We start from the raw sequence: 20,211 nt of genomic DNA, 5'->3' as shown, positions 1-20,211 counted from the left end.
CTCTTCATGGGGTTGAAAGTTATTCTTTTTTTGTTTTTGTTTTATTTATGCATAGGCAGGCCCTGGGAATCAAACCCAGGTCTCCGGCATGGCAAGCAAGAACTCTGCCTGCTAAGCCACCATGGCCCACCCTGAATAGTAACTCTTGACTAAAAATAGACTTTTCAATCCTCCTACAACGCATCTTCTAAGGTCTCATGAACTGTATTACTGAAGTGCACCCCTGAGTGCAGCACCAGGATTTTCAGGTCTTCTTTGAGGTGAAGGAGAAGTTGCTACTGGAGCAGCAGGTGTGGGAGGGGGAGTGTGAACTTGGCATTGAGGCCTGTGGCAAGAGCGTCGCTGGTACCCCGTGGCATTCCCCACCCCACTGTCACCCTCCGCTTCCGCATTTGCTTTTCACAGCCGTGTGGGGCCATCACAGCCAGCCGATGACGTCTGCCGCCTTCGCTGTTGGGGCGGGGTCCACAAGTTCCTTTGATGGTTGAGTTTCTGAAACCACATGTGAGTCTGCACGCAGTCATGATGCTACAGTCGTGGCCATGTCCCCATCTATGTGCGAGGAAAGTGAGGGCCCGGCAGCAGCTCACAAGTGGGCGTGCAACAGCTCCAGGCAGGCAACATTTGTCCCTGACCCTGTGCTGGCCTTTTCCTGAGTTAGGGGGTTTGGACTTCTCTTGGCAAATCAGAGGGCTCAGGTCCTAAGCCCCACATCCTCACCTGGGGCCCCTTGGCTGCCCTGGGGACACATCTCTCCCTCCGTGAGGTCTGAGCAGCACACAGACTTGTTTATCTGTGACGGAGGAATTGCAGGCAGAGATGGCAGAACCTTACTGCATTCCAGGGCTCCTGGCTCAGGAAACCTGGACACAGACTCTCTGGTTCCTGAACCAGGAGCCCCATGGGAAAGTCCCAGGCCACTCCACAGGGGTCCACAGGGGGCCTGCACGTACCAGAGTCCAGGCCGGGGGCGGAGATCAGGGGGCATGGGTCTCCACTGCAGGGGATGCTGCGTCCTGAGCATACCTGGCAGCGATGGAGAGGGAAGGGCCAGTGCACACAGCAGGAGAAGGAGTATTTTCCTAACTCTGTCATTCGTTTTCTTGGAGCTTTTTTATGGTTATTGAATATTTTTTTTTCTTTATTAGAGAAGTGGTGGGTTTACAGGGCACTCAGGCATAAAATGCAGGGCTCCCATACAGCACCCCACCACCAGTACTTTACCTTGGTATGGGACATTTGTTAGAACCGATGACAGCATATTGTTATAATCATAGCATTACTATAGTCTGTGGCTTAACTTGTGGTTCAGTGTTTGTGGAATGCAGTTCCATGGGTTGTTTTTAAGCAATGCTTACAAATCAGAATGTCTGTAAAGCAGAGATTGGTTACGCCTTGATTTATATAGTCGCCTGCATAGTGCCTTGTTATAGGGCTTGAGTTTTTTATAGCTAGATGTGAAAGAAAAAACTAAAGTATGTATTCTATGAAAACTCAGCATTATACTGCTTTCTAATTTAGGCCAAAAATCAGAATTTAAGGGATTATTGATGGAACAACTAATCTCTCCAAATTTGAGACAATTTTGGGAAATGTGAACAACATGTATCCCAGCTCTACTATATATATAGATATACATATCTACTGGGAGCTTACAACATTAAAACTTATTCGATATATATATATATGAGACAGCAAGAAAGAAGGTTGAGAATGTTAAAGGAATGCAAAAAAAAATTTGAGTATTACAACTGAAAGATAAGTAGAATAACATAATTTTGTTCAGTCACTTTTGAAGAAATTTATTAAGTATTAGCTATTTCTACATAGGTTTTGAGATTTAAAAATCGATACCTGAAAAATGTCCTTTGTTAAGTATTCCTTTTTGATGCTACAGTATTAATAGTTGCCTTTTCATTCTTTGATAAGGAAAACTGCCCCAAGAAAAAAAATTAGCTAATATTTATTTCATGCATATGATTGTATAATTTTTCTTTGTACCAGCAGTCAATGTGATTTTTTACATTCCAGAAAGTAATAATTTTTCTATTTTCCAACTCACAGTTTAAATACCCTTTATTAAATGCTTACTCTTCCAGTACACCAAGATTATACTCACAGCCTTCCCTATGAAGTTGAGCAACTATAATTCCCATTTTGCAAGTAGGGTTGCTGAGGTTTAGTAACTGTTCTAGTTTGCTAGCTGCTGGAATGCAGCACACCAGAGATGGATTGGTTTTTAATAAAAGGGGATTTATTTCATTAGTTCTCCAGAGGAAAGGCAGCTAGCTTTCAAATGCGGTTCTTTCTTAGGTGGGAAGGCACAGGGTGGTCTCTGCTGGCCTTCTCTCCAGACCTCTGAGTTCCAACAGCTTTCCCTGGGGTGGTTTATTTCTGCATCTCCAAAGGCCTGGGCTGAGCTGCGAGTGCTGAGATGAGGTATGCAGAGCTGCTTGGGCTGTGCTATGTTGAATGCTCTCATTTAAGCACCAGCCAATTAAATCAAACATCATTCATCGCAGCAGGCACGCCTCCTAGCCGACTGCAGATGTAATCAGCAACAGATGAGGTTCACAGGCCATCGGCTCTTGTCCACAGCAGTACAACTAGGCACCTTCACCTGGCCAAGTTGACCCCTGAATTTAACTACCACAGTAACTCAACCTTCTCACAGAGCTCAGAGTCCAGAGGCCCCTACTCTAACTCAGGAGTGACTTTTCCTTCTGGGAAAGCCTCTTGTGTAAACATGTGCATTCAAAGAGTTGGAGATGAAAATGCCTTTTTTTTTGTATGCTGTATGGTGGGGATCACATTTTATTCTTTTTCCATGTGACTATCCCATTATTGCAATACTATTTTTTGATTTTTGGGGTGGGGTGGGGAAGGGAAGCACACGGGCCAGGAATCGAACCTGGGTCTCCCACATGGCAGGTGAGAATTCTACCACTGAACTACCCTTGCAGCCCTGAAAGTGACGTTTAATTTAAGGCTAGTTTGTCGCCATTTGTTTAGATGTAGATGAAAATGTATGTTTTACCTTTTATGCCTTTTATACAATCAGAATCTCAATTTCAGGAGACTTTCTGTGGAACCTCCGTCATCGTGCCAGAAATCGAAGGAGCTCTTTATTTGAAAGAAGATGGAAAGAAATCCTGGAAACGGCGTTACTTTCTTTTACGAGCTTCTGGAATTTACTATGTACCCAAAGGAAAGACTAAGGTCAGAAAGACTGAAATACGTAAACAAAATATAATAATGCAAGAACGCATTTCATGAAAATGAAATGAAAGAAACCCTCAGTGACCACTTGATTACACTCTTCTCCCATTGGAATCATGTTGCCCCGGCATTTATGCAGCTATGCTGTTAGGATAGAATTACTGAAATTCTTCTGAATTTCTCCACAGTGCTCTCTTGCGGGTAAAAGAATTGGATCTATTTTTTTTTCTTTTTTTTTTTTTTTTTTTTGCATGGGCAGGCGCCGGGAATCGAACCCAGGTCTCCGGCTTCACAGGTGAGAACTCAGCCTGCTGAGCCACCATGGCCCACCCCTATGGACCTATTTTTAAATCAGATTTCAAAATTTATGACAGAAACATTTTCTAGAGATTGTTTCGTTACTTTACGTATCTATTTCTGAAGATTACTTTTTCTGTATTTACTTCTCGTTCTGTAGTTATTTTAGTAAAGCTTCCTTTATCAGAAGTCAAAAGTTTTACAAGTTTTTGTTTTGTTTTAATATTTTTATTGAGAAATATTCACACACGTACAGTCCAACCATGTTATACGATCAGTGGTTCACGGTATTATCACATAGTTGTGTAGTTTTCACCATGATCATGGTTTTAGCTCTCGGTAAGATCTTCATTGAGATTTTAGCCCTTATACTCTGAACTGAGTATACTAAAGTATACTCTAATACTCTGAATTGTTCTCTGAAGGGTACTGTTTGCATTTCCCTGCCAGACTGATTTATCAGAGTATCTCAGACAGCAGTAAACTTTTACCTGATGGCTTGGGATTAGTGCTTCACATCTGCAAGCATATTTTAAGCTTGTTTTCTTCTATGAAAGGTAATTTATTTTTATGAAATGTAATTTTAACTCTCATTCTGACCATTAGCTTTTTCTTAGACCCTTCTTGAAGACTTGGGGCATTTCCATCTTTTGTCCACCTTTAAGGAGCTTCAGGATCCATCTCTTATCTACGTCTGGGGTAAACCCAAGCGTTCTGCCTCAGCACGGAATCCAGAACACCACCTGATGGCATGTTTTCAGATTGTAGGTTTCTTCTATTAGGGTCTGACCCTCATATCTGCCCAGGTGAAGTCACAGTGACTCTCCATTTCTGCTCCGATTGGTAACAAGCCGCCTGTACCCTCTGTTGGAGTACAGGCAGGGCTGGGGTATTTCTCGTTCCAACTCAGTTGCTGCTTCCACTTAGCAGCTTTTATGCTGGTCTCAGTCTCGTACTGAGGTCCCATCTGTGCCATCCTTACTCCAGTCCATCCACACTGCAGACACAAGTGACCCACAAATAAAGTTTTTATTTCAGAAATATTATATAGTTTTGGCATTTAAATAGAAGTGAGATATATAAAGAAACCTCCCGCAAATACACTAAGTGATAAAAATTAGAACAGTTCATATTATAGTCCGATGAGAGAACTTTCTTTTATTGATATTGGGATGAAGGAAGCAGCCAGTAAGTCAAGGAAAGAATGAGGTAAAATTATCGGAATAGAAAGAGGCAGAATCTCTCATTATTCACAGATGATGTCGTTATCTGACAAACAATATGAGACATTCACTGAAAACTGTTAGGACCAAATAAATTTACCAAAAAAGAAATTTTTTTCCTACATGCAAACAATATGCAAGTTAAAATACAATGCAAAATATCCCATTCATAGTAGGAACGAAACATTAAAAATACCTAACAATTGGCGGGCCGCGGTGGCTCAGCGGGCAAAGTGCTTGCCTGCTATGCCGGAGGACCTCGGTTCGATTCCCGGCCCCAGCCCATGTAACAAAAAACGGAGAAACAGAATACAATAAAACAAGAAAATGTTTAAAAATGTTTCCCTTTCTTCCTTCCTTCCTTCCTTCTATCCTTCCTTCCTTCTCTCTGTCTTTCCTTTAAAAAAAAAAAAAAAAAAAAAAAAAAAAAAAAAAAATACCTAACAATTAACAAGAAATATTCAAGACCTAGATGACATAAAATACAAAATTTAATATAGAAGTGAAATAAAATTGAATTAATAAAAATGTACCACATTGGGCAGTGCAACAGTGGCTCAGTGGCAGAGTTCTTGCCTGCCACGCCGGAGACCTGAGTTCAATTCCTGGTGCCTGCCCATGCAAAATAAAAAAAAAGTACCACTTTGCTGGATGAAAAGATTTTAATTCTCCCTAAATTTCTCTATAAATTCAGTATAATCACAATAAAATTTTCAGTAGATCCATTTTAGTTGAAGTTGACAGACTGATTCTAAAATTCACCTGAAAGACATGCTATTCAATAATAGATAAAAAAAATTGTAAAGGATGCTGAAGTTGAACCCCTCTTCAGCTGTCAAAACATTAGCCAAGGGTGGGCCACAGTGACTCAGCAGGCAGGAATGCTTGCCTGCGATGCCAGAGAACCCGGGTTCGATTCCCGGTGCCTGCCCATGTAAAAAAAAAAAAAAAAGAAAGAAAGAAAAACATTAGCCAAAAGCAGTAATGCGCACAGAACAGATAGAGACAGAGCGAGGAGAGCCATAGAACATATGGGAAACTGGAGGGATTATTTTACACCAGTAAGGAAAGAATGTGCTATCCAATAAACAGCATTGAAATTATTATATCTCCATTTGGAAACGATAGTTTCCTTTCTCATTCCCTGTTCCAAATGAAACCCAAAATGAAATCTTTAGGGGAAAGAAAAGGAATATAAAATCCTAGAAGAAAAAATGGAGTGGGGAAAGCCTCCTTAAGCAAGACTAAAATTCAAAATTATAAAGAAGAGCAACAAATTTGACTATTTAACGTTGTTTTTTATTCATTATGGTTAAAAATACCAAATAAGAAGCTAAAAGTTTAGCTAGAGAGCACATTTCTAACATGTATAACCCAGTAAGACTACCCATTAAGTGTTAAAAAAAAAACCAGTAAGAAATATACTTATCTTTGTCCATAAAATAAGCAAAGCTTAGGAGAGAGTTCACAGAAAAAGAAACATCAGTAGCCACTGAATAATGAAATTTCTCAATGAGAGAAATGCAAATTGAACAGGGAGATATCATTTCCTACATGAGATCAGTAAAGTTAGCTATATTGACAATATCCAAATTTTGGCGGGGTTGGATTAGAGAAATGAACGCTCAAGCATGGATGAGGGACTGTGAACTGGTGCATCCAAATTGGGGGACAAGTTAGCAAGCTCTATACCATTGTAAAACGGATTCCCCATTTGCTTCACATTTGGAAATCTGTCCCACAGAAATATTTTCTCATGTGCACAGTATTCTTTGTAATAGCAAAATATTGAAAAATAAATCTGGAAGTCACCTACTGAAGAATAGTTAAATAAATTGTCACCCCCTGCTCATTGGAATGCTATGCAGCCATAAAATGAATGTCACATATGTTTTGATTACGCTAATCAAAAACAAACAGCAAGTCATGGAACGCTATTTATAGTAAATCTCATACGTGTTAAAAGAAGGTATATGTTTAAACGTGCGTACGTATTGTGTTTCTGTCTACACACATATGTATATTAATGTTTACAAAAAAAATTTCTGTAATAATATGACCAAACTAATTAAATATGGTACCTTTGGAGAAAAGAATTAGGGAAAGTGATGGTGAAGGAAGGTGATACCTTTTATTATAAATGTGTCTATATATTGTTTTTCAAAATTGCTGACAGATATGTGATACTTTTCATTCAAAAAATGAAAACCCTGAAAATCCAGAAGAAATTTTAAAAGAAAAATTTCTTTTAAATATATAATGGAATAATTGTGTACCAAGACATGGCGAGCTGCCTTTTATCATTTCTTGGCTAACTAGGTAAAGAATGATAGAATACAAACACCAACTAAAAAGAGCAATAGAATGCATTTGTAATTGAAGTGTAACCAAATATGCAGATGAGAGGGTGCAGTCTCCACAAATTGAGAGGTTTCTGTTTCCATAGCAACGCAGCCAGCTCCAACTAGAAAGCATAAAAGAAATCTTTCCCCTCAGGAAGGAGGGCATGAAGTGTGTGCTAATGTACTAAGAATCAAATTTACCTTCCATTGTTCAACCCGAGGGAGACTTTTTTTTAAAAATGCTCAATCACAAAATCCATCACTGGCTCAGAATGGCAAGAGGCAAAATGAAATTTCTTCCTCGGTGGTCCGCTTGTCTCTACATGCGGGCAACAGAACAGCAGGGTAATTTTTCACTCCATTTCTAGGCTGGCTTTCCTTCAGTGCACTCTTTTACCCCTTAAAATGTAGGCTCTGCTTTTAGAAACTATGTATGGTGAAGCTTAAAGTAATTTACATCAAATTCAATATTTTTCCTATGCAAATGTAATCTTTGTCTGGGCCATCAAAAACAACCTTGAAAAATTATTAACTGTCATCTCAGTTGAGGTTATTGTTTTCTTCTGTTTTAGACCTCCCGAGATCTGGCGTGCTTTATACAGTTTGAAAATGTCCGCATTTACTATGGGACGCAGTACAAAATGAAATATAAAGCTCCCACTGATTACTGCTTTGTTTTAAAGGTATGTTGTATAATGAATCCTTAATTTATGTGTATATGCAATTCGAGTGAGTAATTCTTTTTATGGAAAAAAAATTTAAGTGTTAGGTGGTTAACCATAAATGTAATAAAATTTTTGTTTTTAAACCAAAGCAAAGGGGAAACATTTCTACCATTTTGGGTCATCTGCCCCAATGCATCTGAACCTAAAGCTTTTAAAACTGTCTGGGGCTCCCCATCACTTCTGAAAAAAAGTCCTGCATTTTAAACAAATTTGATTTACAATTTTATTGACAAAGCCTAGAAAATTCTTCACTTCTTTATTGGACTCTTATTCCACTCCAAGAAGTTGTTACTAATTAGAAACTTGCCAAGATTTCTTAGAAAAATAGATAATTTTCAAAATTAGCATTAGAGTGTCTTGTCACCTTTTAAGGTATGTCTTCTCAAAAGGCAATATATATTACCAGATGTTTGCAAACATTGACCTGGGCACGGTACCTGGGAAGGCTGGGCAGAAGTAACTTTTTTTCTGCTCAATGTAACAGCTGATTCCAAAACAGGATTCAAGGGAATTATGCAGCTCAGCGGTCCTGGCCTTTCCATTAAACACCAAAGAATTCCTTCCCTCCCACCGGTCCCTTTAAGCACGTCTCACATCAGAAAGTGCAGAGTATCTCATTACAGAAAGCACAGTGCACACTGTGTACACACTGCCCCTTTCTGAGAGTCAGGGTTCACTGTGACCCTCTGGGGTGACAGTGAGGCCAGTCCCTGGGGCAGGTTCCCACCCCGTCCACCACCAGCACAGGAAGTTGCCCATTCACACTGCGGGCTGCAGTCCCTGCTCTCCAGGTTCCTGTGTGCTGTTGGACAGTCTATTTGTGCACATACGTGTGTGTGTGCATGGGTGTGCATGTTGGCGAGCATGTGCATGCATGTGCACAGGCACATGTGTGTGTGCGTGCGCATGTGTGTGAGTGTGCACGTGTGCAGAGGCACGTGTGTGTGCTGCAGTATGTGTGTGCATGCACATTTGCAGAGTGTCCACCTGTGTTTGTGAGTGGGTGTGCATATACGCACATGTGGGCATGCACGTGTGCATGTGTTCCTTGGCAAAGCCATTGTCTCTCCTGAGAAACTGGTTCAAAGCCTAAACTGCAGGTTCACATCACTTGCACAAATTAGTGTTTACACTAATGACACATTCTTTAACAAAGACCACGTGACTGGGGCCTCTGGTTATTTCAGAGACAGCTCCCACATGTGATTTGCACCTACCTATTATAGTCTCCAGGACCCAAACATGTTCCCATCCACTGATCTCATTTGTCGCTAGCAAACACAGCAGTTCAAAAGAAGTTGCAATCCTAATAACTTTTCTGAATGAAGAACAAAAAGGTACATGAGAAATATTTGCCATGGCCTCCAAACAGTAACCAAGAAATGATTTAGATTTACGAAACTGTCACTGTATTTTCTTCATTAGAATCTCAGCGGAGTCTTTTAGTCGTGGGGTCATTCATGTGATGGGTTGAAGCTCTTCCTGTGTGTCTGCAGAGCTCTGGGCTTAGGGCTGCTATGTGCTGTGTTTGTTTTTAGTCTAATATAATCATTGGACCCAAGTGATCATATTTAATAGTTTTGATCTCCAGTCAACCCCTCCCTGCACACTTCTTTTTTTTTTTCATGTGCAAAGATGGCCATGAATTATTTTAATGAGTGAAAAAAATGAGATGAGAAACAGAAGTTTGTTGACATAAATCATAGCACATTCACATGCTGTCATTGAAAACCATATTCTCCGATAATTAGAAAAATGCTCGTGATATTTATGAATTTTGTTTTAGAAAAGTAGTGGTGATGGTGAATTTCACTTATCAAATTGACTAGGTTGTGGTGTCCAGATGTTGGTCAACACTGGCCTGCTTGTTCCTGTGAGGGTACTTTGAGATGGGATTTGCACCTGCAATCAGTTGCTTGCATCTACTGTCAGCAAAAAAGGTTACCATCAGTCACTTGGAGGTCTCCTCATCAAGTCCCTCAGAGGTCTTAACAGCCAGGACTGAGGGGTCAGAGGCCAGAAGAGGAGTTCAGACTCAACTTCAGCCTTGGCTCTACCTGGGATGTCCAGTCTGCCAGCTTCCCCTGGGCAGTTCGTTCAAAGAACTTCAGCATCTGCTTTGTAGAAGTTTCCAGCAGGTGACCAGGAAATGGGCTGGCTTTTACACAGGGGTTCCCTAGGTTACACAATTACAATTCTAAGGCCAAGAAAATGTCTAAATTAAGGCATCCAGAGAAAGATAGCCAGAGAATGGCTGTTCACGTCTGGGTTTCTCTGCCACTTGGGAAAGCACATGGCAAGATCTGCTGTCCTCTCCTACCTTCTGGGTTCGAACGGCATCCTCAGCTCCATCTGCATGTCCAGATACCTTCTCCCAGTGTCCACTCTCCAAGCATCTGTGTTCTCTCCAAAGTGCTCCTTCTTAAAGGACTCCATACGTGGATTAAGGTCCAGCTTGAATGGGTGGGTCAACCCCATCTAATCAGAAGGTCCCACCCACCATAAACTGCCCCCTCAAGAGTGGATTAGGATTTAAAGAGCATGGCTCTTCTGGGGTGGACAACAATTTCTAACCAGCATATGTGTATTACATTAATTTCTCTTCTCATGTTGACTCAGCCTAGCCTACCAGGGTGGACCCTACTTGGTCACAGTGAATACTTCTTTTAATATGCTGTTGGATTAAGTTTGCTAGTATTTTGTAGAAGATTGCTGCATTTATGTTCATAAGCGATATTGGTCTACAGTTTTCTTTTCTCGTGGTATCTTTACCTGGCTGTGGTATGAGGGTGATGTTGGCCTCATAGAATGAGCTATAAAGGGCTCCTTCTTCTTCAATTTTTTTGAAAAATTTGAGCAAAATTGGAGTCATCTTCTTGGGGTATTTGCTAGAATTCCCTTGTGAAGCCATATAGTCCTGAGCTTTTCTTTGTTGGTAGGTTTTTTTTTTTTTTTAATTATAGAAAAAAAAAGAAATTAACCCAACATTTAGAAATCATTCCATTCTACATATGCAATCAGTAATTCTTAACATCATCACATAGATGCATGATCATCATTTCTTAGTACACTTGTATCGATTTAGAAGAAGAACTAGCAAAACAACAGAAAAAGATATAGAATGTTAATATAGAGAAAAAAATAAAAATAATAATAATAGTACAAAAAAAAAGACAAACAGACAGACAAAAAAAAGAAACCTATAGCTCAGATGCAGCTTCATTCAGTGTTTTAACATGATTACTTTACAATTAGGCATTATTGTGCTGTCCATTTTTGAGTTTTTGTATCTAGTCCTGTTGCACAGTCTGTATCCCTTCAGCTCCAATTACCCATTATCTTACCCTGTTTCTAACTCCTGCTGGACTCTGTTACCAATGACATATTCCAAGTTTATTCTCGAATGTTGGTTCACATCAGTGGGACCATACGGTATTTGTCCTTTAGTTTTTGGCTAGACTCACTCAGCATAATGTTCTCTAGGTCCATCCATGTTATTACATGCTTCATAAGTTTATTCTGTCTTAAAGCTGCATAATATTCCATCATATGTATATACCACAGTTTGTTTAGCCACTCGTCTGTTGATGGACATTTTGGCTGTTTCCATCTCTTTGCAACTGTAAATAACGCTGCTATAAATATTGGTGTGCAAATGTCCGTTTGTGTCTTTGCCCTTAAGTCCTTTGAGTAGATACCCAGCAATGGTATTGCTGGGTCGTATGGCAATTCTATATTCAGCTTTTTGAGGAACCGCCAAACTGCCTTCCACAGTGGTTGCACCATTTGACATTCCCACCAACAGTGGGTAAGTGTGCCTCTTTCTCCGCATCCTCTCCAGCACTTGTCATTTTCTGTTTTGTTGATAATGGCCATTCTGGTGGGTGTGAGATGATATCTCATTGTGGTTTTGATTTGCATTTCTCTAATGGCCAGGGACATTGAGCATCTCTTCATGTGCCTTTTGGCCATTTGTATTTCCTCTTCTGATAGGTGTCTGTTCAAGTCTTTTTCCCATTTTGTAATTGGGTTGGCTGTCTTTTTGTTGTTGAGTTGGACAATCTCTTTATAAATTCTGGATACTAGACCTTTATCTGATATGTCGTTTCCAAATATTGTCTCCCATTGTGTAGGCTGTCTTTCTACTTTCTTGATGAAGTTCTTTGATGCACAAAAGTGTTTAATTTTGAGGAGCTCCCATTTATTTATTTCCTTCTTCAGTGCTCTTGCTTTAGGTTTAAGGTCCATAAAACCGCCTCCAATTGTAAGTTTCATAAGATATCTCCCTACATTTTCCTCTAACTGTTTTATGGTCTTAGACCTAATGTTTAGATCTTTGATCCGTTTTGAGTTAACTTTTGTATAGGGTATGAGATAAGGGTCTTCTTTCATTCTTTTGCATATGGATATCCAGTTCTCTAGGCACCATTTATTGAAGAGACTGTTCTGTCCCAGGTGAGTTGGCTTGACTGCCTTATCAAAGATCAAATGTCCATAGATGAGAGGGTCTATATCTGAGCACTCTATTCGATTCCATTGGTCGATATATCTATCTTTATGCCAATACCATGCTGTTTTGACCACTGTGGCTTCATAATATGCCTTAAAGTCAGGCAGCGCGAGACCTCCAGCTTCGTTTTTTTCCTCAAGATACTTTTAGCAATTCAGGGCACCCTGCCCTTCCAGATAAATTTGCTTATTGTTTTTTCTATTTCTGAAAAATAAGTTGTTGGGATTTTGATTAGTATTGCATTGAATCTGTAGATCAATTTAGGTAGGATTGACATCTTAACTATATTTAGTCTTCCAATCCATGAACACAGTATGCCCTTCCATCTATTTAGGTCTTCTGTGATTTCTTTTAGCAGTTTTTTTGTAGTTTTCTTTATATAGGATTTTGTCTCTTTAGTTAAATTTATTCCTAGGTATTTTATTCTTTTAGTTGCAATTGTAAATGGGATTCGTTTCTTTATTTCCCCCTCAGCTTGTTCATTACTAGTGTATAGAAATGCTACAGATTTTTGAATGTTGATCTTGTAACCTGCTACTTTGCTGTACTCATTTATTAGCTCTAGTAGTTTTGTTGTGGATTTTTCTGGGTTTTCGACATATAGTATCATATCGTCTGCAAACAGTGATAGTTTTACTTCTTCCTTTCCCATTTTGGTGCCTTGTATTTCTTTTTCTTGTCTAATTGCTCTGGCTAGAACCTCCAACACAATGTTGAATAATAGTGGTGATAATGGACATCCTTGTCTTGTTCCTAATCTTAGGGGGAAAGTTTTCAATTTTTCCCCATTGAGGATGATATTAGCTGTGGGTTTTTCATATATTCCCCCTATCATTTTAAGGAAGTTCCCTTGAATTCCTATCTTTTGAAGTGTTTTCAACAGGAAAGGATGCTGAATCTTGTCAAATGCCTTCTCTGCATCAATTGAGATGATCATGTGATTTTTCTGCTTTGATTTGTTGATATGGTGTATTACATTAATTGATTTTCTTATGTTGAACCATCCTTGCATACCTGGGATGAATCCTACTTGGTCATGATGTATAATTCTTTTAATGTGTTACTGGATTCGATTTGCTAGAATTTTGTTGAGGATTTTTGCATCTATATTCATTAGAGAGATTGGTCTGTAGTTTTCTTTTTTGTAATATCTTTGCCTGGTTTTGGTATGAGGGTGATGTTGGCTTCATAGAATGAATTAGGTAGTTTTCCTCCACTTTGATTTTTTTGAAGAGTTTGAGGAGAGTTGGTACTAATTCTTTCTGGAATGTTTGATAGAATTCACATGTGAAGCCGTCTGGTCCTGGACTTTTCTTTTTAGGAAGTTTTTGAATGACTAATTCAATTTCTTTACTTGTGGTTGGTTTGTTGAGGTCATCTATTTCTTCTTGAGTCAAAGTTGGTTGTTCATGTCTTTCCAGGAACCCGTCCATCTCATCTAAATTGTTGTATTTATTAGTGTAGAGTTGTTCATAGTATCCTGTTATTACCTCCTTTATTTCTGTGAGGTCAGTAGTTATGTCTCCTCTTCCATTTCTGATCTTATTTATTTGCATCCTCTCTCTTCTTCTTTTTGTCAATCTTGCTAAGGGCCCATCAATCTTATTGACTTTCTCATAGAACCAACTTCTGGTCTTATTGATTTTCTCTATTGTTTTCATGTTTTCAATTTCATTTATTTCTGCTCTAATCTTTGTTATTTCTTTCCTTTTGTTTGCTTTGGGATTAGTTTGCTGTTCTTTCTCCAGTTCTTCCAAGTGGACAGTTAATTCCTGAATTTTTGCCTTTTCTTCTTTTCTGATATAGGCATTTAGGGCAATAAATTTCCCTCTTAGCACTGCCTTTGCTGCGTCCCATAAGTTTTGATATGTTGTGTTTTCGTTTTCATTCGCCTCGAGGTATTTACTAATTTCTCTTGCAATTTCTTCTTTGACCCCTCGTTGTTTAAGAGTGTGTTGTTGAGCCTCCACGTATTTGTGAATTTTCTGGCACTCCACCTATTATTGATTTCCAACTTCATTCCTTTATGATCCGAGAAAGTGTTGTGTATGATTTCAATCTTTTAAAATTTGTTAAGACTTGCTCTGTGACCCAGCATATGGTCTATCTTTGAGAATGATCCATGAGCACTTGAGAAAAAGGTGTATCCTGCTGTTGTGGGATGTAATGTCCTATAAATGTCTGTTAAGTCTAGCTCATTTATAGTAATATTCAGATTCTCTATTTCTTTATTGATCCTCTGTCTAGATGTTCTGTCCATTGATGAGAGTGGTGAATTGAAGTCTCCAACTATTATGGTATATGTGTCTATTTCCCTTTTCAGTGTTTGCAGTGTATTCCTCGTGTATTTTGGGGCATTCTGGTTCGGTGCATAAATATTTATGATTGTTATGTCTTCTTGTTTAATTGTTCCTTTTATTAGTAGATAGTGTCCTTCTTTGTCTCTTTTAACTGTTTTACATTTGAAGTCTAATTTGTTGGATATTAGTATAGCTACTCCTGCTATTTTCTGGTTGTTATTTGCATGAAATATCTTTTCCCAACCTTTCACTTTCAACCTATGTTTATCTTTGGGTCTAAGATGTGTTTCCTGTAGACAGTATATAGAAGGATCCTGTTTTTTAATCCATTCTGCTAGTCTATGTCTTTTGATTGGGGAATTCAGTCCATTAACATTTAGTGTTATTACTGTTTGGATAATATTTTCCTCTACCATTTTGCCTTTTGTATTATATATATCATATCTGACTTTCCTTCTTTCTACACTCTTCTCCATACCTCTCTCTTCTGTCTTTTTGGTTCTGACTCTAGTGCTCCCTTTAGTATTTCTTGCAGAGCTGGTCTCTTGGTCACAAATTCCCTCAGTAACTTTTTGTCTCAGAATGTTTTACTTTCTCCCTCATTTTTGAAGGACAATTTTGCTGGATATAGGAGTCTTGGTTGGCAGTTTTTCTCTTTTAGTAATTTAAGTATATCATCCCACTGTCTTCTAGCTTCCATGGTTTCTGCTGAGAAATCTACACATAGTCTTATTGGGTTTCCCTTGTATGTGATGGATTGTTTTTCTCTTGCTGCTTTCAAGATCCTCTCTTTCTCTTTGACCTCTGACATTCTAACTAGTAAGTGTCTTGGAGAACGCCTATTTGGATCTATTCTCTTTGGGGTGCGCTGCACTTCTTGGATCTGTAATTTTAGGTGTTTCATAAGAGTTGGGAAATTTTCAGTGATAATTTCTTCCATTAGTTTTTCTCTTCCTTTTCCCTTCTCTTCTCCTTCTGGGACACCCACAACATGTATATTTGTGCGGTTCATATTGTCCTTGAGTTCCCTGATACCCTGTTCAAATTTTTCCATTCTTTTCCCTATAGTTTCTGTTTCTTTTTGGAATTCAGATGTTCCATCCTCCAGTTCACTAATTCTATCTTCTGTCTCTTTCAATCTATCATTGTAGGTATCCATTGTTTTTTCCATCTTTTCTACTTTATCCTTCACTTCCATAAGTTCTGTGATTTGTTTTTTCAGTTTTTATATTTCTTCTTTTTGTTCAGCCCATGTCTTCTTCATGTCCTCCCTCAATTTATCGATTTGGTTTTTGAAGAGGTTTTCCATTTCTGTTCATATATTCAGCATTAGTTGTCTCAGCTCCTGTATCTCATTTGAACTATTGGTTTGCTCCTTTGACTGGGCCATATTTTCAATTTTCTGAACGTGATCCGTTATCTTCTGCTGGCGTCTGGGCATTTAGTGAGATTTCCCTGGGTGTTGGACCCAACAGGTTGAAAGATTTTTCTGTGAAATCTCTGGGTTCTGTTTTTCTTATCCTGCCTAGTAGGTGGCACTCATGGCACACGTTTGTCTGCGGGTCCCACCAGTAAAAGGTGCTATGGGTCCTTTAACTTTGGAAAACTCTTGCCGTGGGGGAGGTCCACCAGCCGAAGTGGCTTGGAAGAGTGCCAGCCGGCCCAGGGATCCGAACGCGGGGAGGGTCGCCGGCCGCCACAGCCCGGGAGAGCACCCGTGCGAATCTCCTAGTCGGCCCGGGGCGCCATGCATGGCGGGGGGGCTCCAGCCGCCGCGGCCCGGGAAAGTGCACCATTCCCAGCCAGACCGGGAAGTCACGTGTCTGGAAGGGACTCCGGTCACCGTTCTCCGCAGCCTGGGGATCTCCGATCCAATTCTCCCAGTTGGTCCGGGGGGCCGCGCATGGGGGGGTGGGCGCCAGCCACCGCGGCTTGTGGGGACCGCCTGTCCAATTGTCCCAGCTGGCCTGGGAAGGAGGAAGGGAGGGACTTCGGCCGCTTGCCGCCCCGGCCTGGGGAAGCCCGCGCCCCTCGGCGATCTCACCGGAGCGGGTTCTCTCAGCCAGTCAGCCATTCCAGGGTGGGGTACGCTGTCTTTTTTATCTCTGTCGTGGCTCCGGGAGCTGTTCTGTATCGTTTCTACTCCCCTAGTAGCTGTTCTGGAGGAGGAACTAAGATCCGCACGTCTTACTAAGCCACCATCTTCTCCGGAAGTCCTCCCTGCACACTTCTTATGACTTATTATCGTAATCAATGAATAACGGTTGGTTGAAATCATTGGCTTCTTTGAGGCTTTAGGATAATGCATGGTTTTCATTGACATCCATGGTAGACCTTTCCATAACTGATCATCCACTTTCAGGCGGATATTTGTTAAATAACCACTATGTGAGTTCATTCAGCCTGACACACTCCCTCCCCACCCCCACCCTTGGCTCTCAGGCACATTTGGCAAAATCTGAGACATTTTTGATTGTCGTGACTTGGGGGCCAGGGATGCTGCTGAGCAAGGCACAAGACGGCCCCCCACAAAGAGAATTCTCCAGCCACGCACATCGGTGGTGCTGCTTCGAGAAACCCTGTCCTGGACAGAATAGCCCCAGAATAATGGCCATGAACTGACCAATAGGAGGAAGGGGAGGGAGAAAGCTGGATTCATTCGTTCATTCGGTGTTGACTGGATGCCAGTTCTCTGCTCGGCACTGCCCAGTTCTGGGAATAGAAGTGGACAAAATACACAATAGTCCTGTTGTCCTGGACCCTACGTCCCGTGTGAGGGAAGTGACATAAGCAAACAAAAAATATGTAATTGATATCAGATATAGGCTATGGATAAGTAAGAAGCAGAGTAGGCGATCAAGAGGGCCAGGGCTGCTCTGTCTGGTTGGCCAAGGAAAGGCTCTCCAAGGGAACAACATGTGATAGAAGATGTGAATGAAGTGAGGGAATAAGAATTACCTGGGTCAAAAGGAAGAGAGGGAAGGAGATTCAGGTTCCTGCACCTCCTTATCAGTTCCTGGCATGGGGAAAAGAGTAAGAATAATGACAAACAACATATGGTATTTATATAGAGAACACATTTGTATATAAGTATAAAAGTATGGCATTTATAATGCAGCATTTTCAGCTGTTTATGTATATCAATTCCTTTCATCCTTTCATCAACCTGACAAGGCAAGTGTCATACTTCTCCCTCGTTTACACATATATAAACTGAGGCTCACAGACTCCCCAGCCAGGACGTTTCCAGGTCAAGGTGAAAATGAAGTGGTATGACTCAAGCCATTCTCTGAAACACTGTGTGCAAGACTGTGATAGCATCTTTTACTGCCCCTGTCCCCACCTTGAGACATGCCTTCATGGTATCCCTACCTGACCTCAATGTCCTCTTGTTTGGAATCTAAGACCCTGAGAAATGTGGAGGTGCTGATTTCCATATGGAATTACAACTCAGTGAAGGGTCCAGCTTCTCCCTCTCTGAAGTGTTTCCCACATTTCTTAAATAGGGAGTAAAATGTGTTAAGGAGAGTTCCTGAAATGCCAGTCAGCGAACGAGCCACATCAGAGCTTCAGATGGCTTGCTGAAAATACAGCTCCCAGTGCCCTGGGCCCACAAGATCAAAATCTTTAAGAATCTTTATTTGTCCTAAGCACTCCCCAGTTTTGCATTTGCAGTATTAGAGAGCATCCTAATTGTAAATATCAACCATCAGAGCTTAGCTGGGGATGCAATACCCTTCAAATGGGCAAACAGGAAGAAAAGGCAGCAAAGGGCCAAACCCCAGGGCTGGGCCCTGAGGCTGGAGCAGGGATTTCAGACCTACCCAGAATAGGGATTTAGATGCAGTGGGAGGTGCAAGAACCCAGGTTTTTTTACGCTGAGTCACACTTTGGGACTAGGTCCTGGAGTCATGGCTGGAGTTGATTAGCTGATGTGGGACAATGCTGATTCCCAGGCATTGGCCAGGGAGCTTTGAAGGTCCCTCATATCCAAGGCCTGAGTCTTCAGGAGGGGCATGGGGGCCTCTGTGGAGAGAGAGGACTTGAAGGTGGTGAGGCCAACAGGGCCCAATGGACTTAGGAACAAGAGTCACAAGCAACTCTAGCAGAACATGCGTTTCCTTTTTTCTCCAGATGACAATCACTTCTTTTCTGAAGCCGACTTCTTTACGCATTGTCTCCCTGGTGGTTTTGTTCTTGATAGCGCTTCTCAATCCTTTCTGTAATATTTTGGGATGTTTTTATTAATTTGTTGAGCTGAAAGCGTCCATGATGGTTTGGAGAACCTAATTTGTTTATCAACGTTTTGGTCATTTCTTACCCTTTCTGTCCACTATGAAAAACACAGTTCTTGGTATTCAAATATTTCATTAGCGTGAGCAGATTTTAAAAATGCAAAGAATATGTACAGACATTGCAGACGGAATTCAGGATACAGGGAAATATGTTGAGCTTTTGTGATTCCATGGGCAGATACTGATGCATACGCCCAGCCCAATGCTTCTGGAGAATAAAATGAGACATACCCCTAAACCATTGGTACTGTGTCTAGACCAGCACTCAGGAAATAGAACTTACCATTACTGCACACTAGTACCAAGTAAATATTTTTATTGGGCCATGGTTCTCAAACTTTAGGTGCAGCAGAATCACCTGGAGGGCTTGTTCAACCATAGCTTGCCAGCCCCACCTCTGGACTTTCTGATTCAGTAGAATTCGGATCAGGCCCAGGAATTTGCTTTTCTGACAAGTCCCAGGCAATGCTGACGCTGCTTGTTCCAAAGCACTTTGAAAAGGCCTGTAACCACCTTTGCTGTCCTCACAGCAAAGAGTTGCTCATACTCTCAGGAACAGATATCTGAACCCAAAGAAAGGACTTAATGACTTGGGATGATTTCTTTCCTCTTACTCTCTCTTGAATGTACATTCCCATTCTGAGCTTGTGATGACATCAGTCTGTTGTGAATTCCTTCTCACTCTGTTCTGTGGCTGGATGTGGTGGGACACTGGCAATACGCAGATTCTGGGAGAGATCACAGCGTTTGTATTGAGAACTGAGGCGAGGTGTTAGAGCATCAGGGAAAGGGCCTTGGAACCCTGCTCTGTCTCTCACCTCTGCCCTAGGCTCTGTTATATTTTATTCAAGATATTTTTCATGATCTAAAACTGTATTTTTAAGCATTTTGTATTTTCATTGGCTTTCTCCCCTAGTAGAATACAGTCATCTGGAGGGCAGGGTCTTTTTCTATAGAGTTCACGATGGAGCCGGCCTATGATGCACTTTGAATGCTCGGCACATTCACATATCTGCGGAATGAATGAATGAATGAATGAATGAATGAATGGCAGAAATACACATGAAGCTCCTGCTGACGTCACAGAGCTGTGACTCAGTCAAGTGTGGGTGTTAAACTTGATTAGATGAAGATGTGTCTCCACTCATTCCAGGTGGGTCTTGATTGGTTTTACTGGAATCCTTTAAAAGAAGAAGCACTTTGGAAAAAGCTGAAGAACAACAAGAAAAAGCCACAAAATTCTGAGAGAGGCAGAGTCCAGCAGCCAGCGACCTTTAGAGATGAAGAAAGATAACGCCCC

General features: G+C 40.8%; 1 protein-coding gene across 3 annotated transcripts in view; it reads left to right on the top strand.

The window, feature by feature from the left end:
- Window positions 1-20,211, top strand: part of APBB1IP (amyloid beta precursor protein binding family B member 1 interacting protein) — a 114,722-nt gene that overhangs the window by 76,173 nt on the left and 18,338 nt on the right. For all 3 annotated transcript variants that reach the window (XM_077153445.1, XM_077153451.1, XM_077153460.1), the window contains 2 exons: window positions 3,076-3,219; window positions 7,654-7,764. In XM_077153445.1, the coding sequence (XP_077009560.1) occupies window positions 3,076-3,219; window positions 7,654-7,764 (255 nt within the window). The remainder of the gene's footprint in view (window positions 1-3,075; window positions 3,220-7,653; window positions 7,765-20,211) is intronic.

The sequence above is a fragment of the Tamandua tetradactyla genome, chromosome 1, assembly GCF_023851605.1.
Source record: "Tamandua tetradactyla isolate mTamTet1 chromosome 1, mTamTet1.pri, whole genome shotgun sequence".
In the NCBI taxonomy this organism is placed as follows: domain Eukaryota; kingdom Metazoa; phylum Chordata; class Mammalia; order Pilosa; family Myrmecophagidae; genus Tamandua; species Tamandua tetradactyla.
The sequence above is the reverse complement of the archived record's forward strand: the minus strand, read 5'-3'. Positions and strand labels throughout refer to the sequence as shown.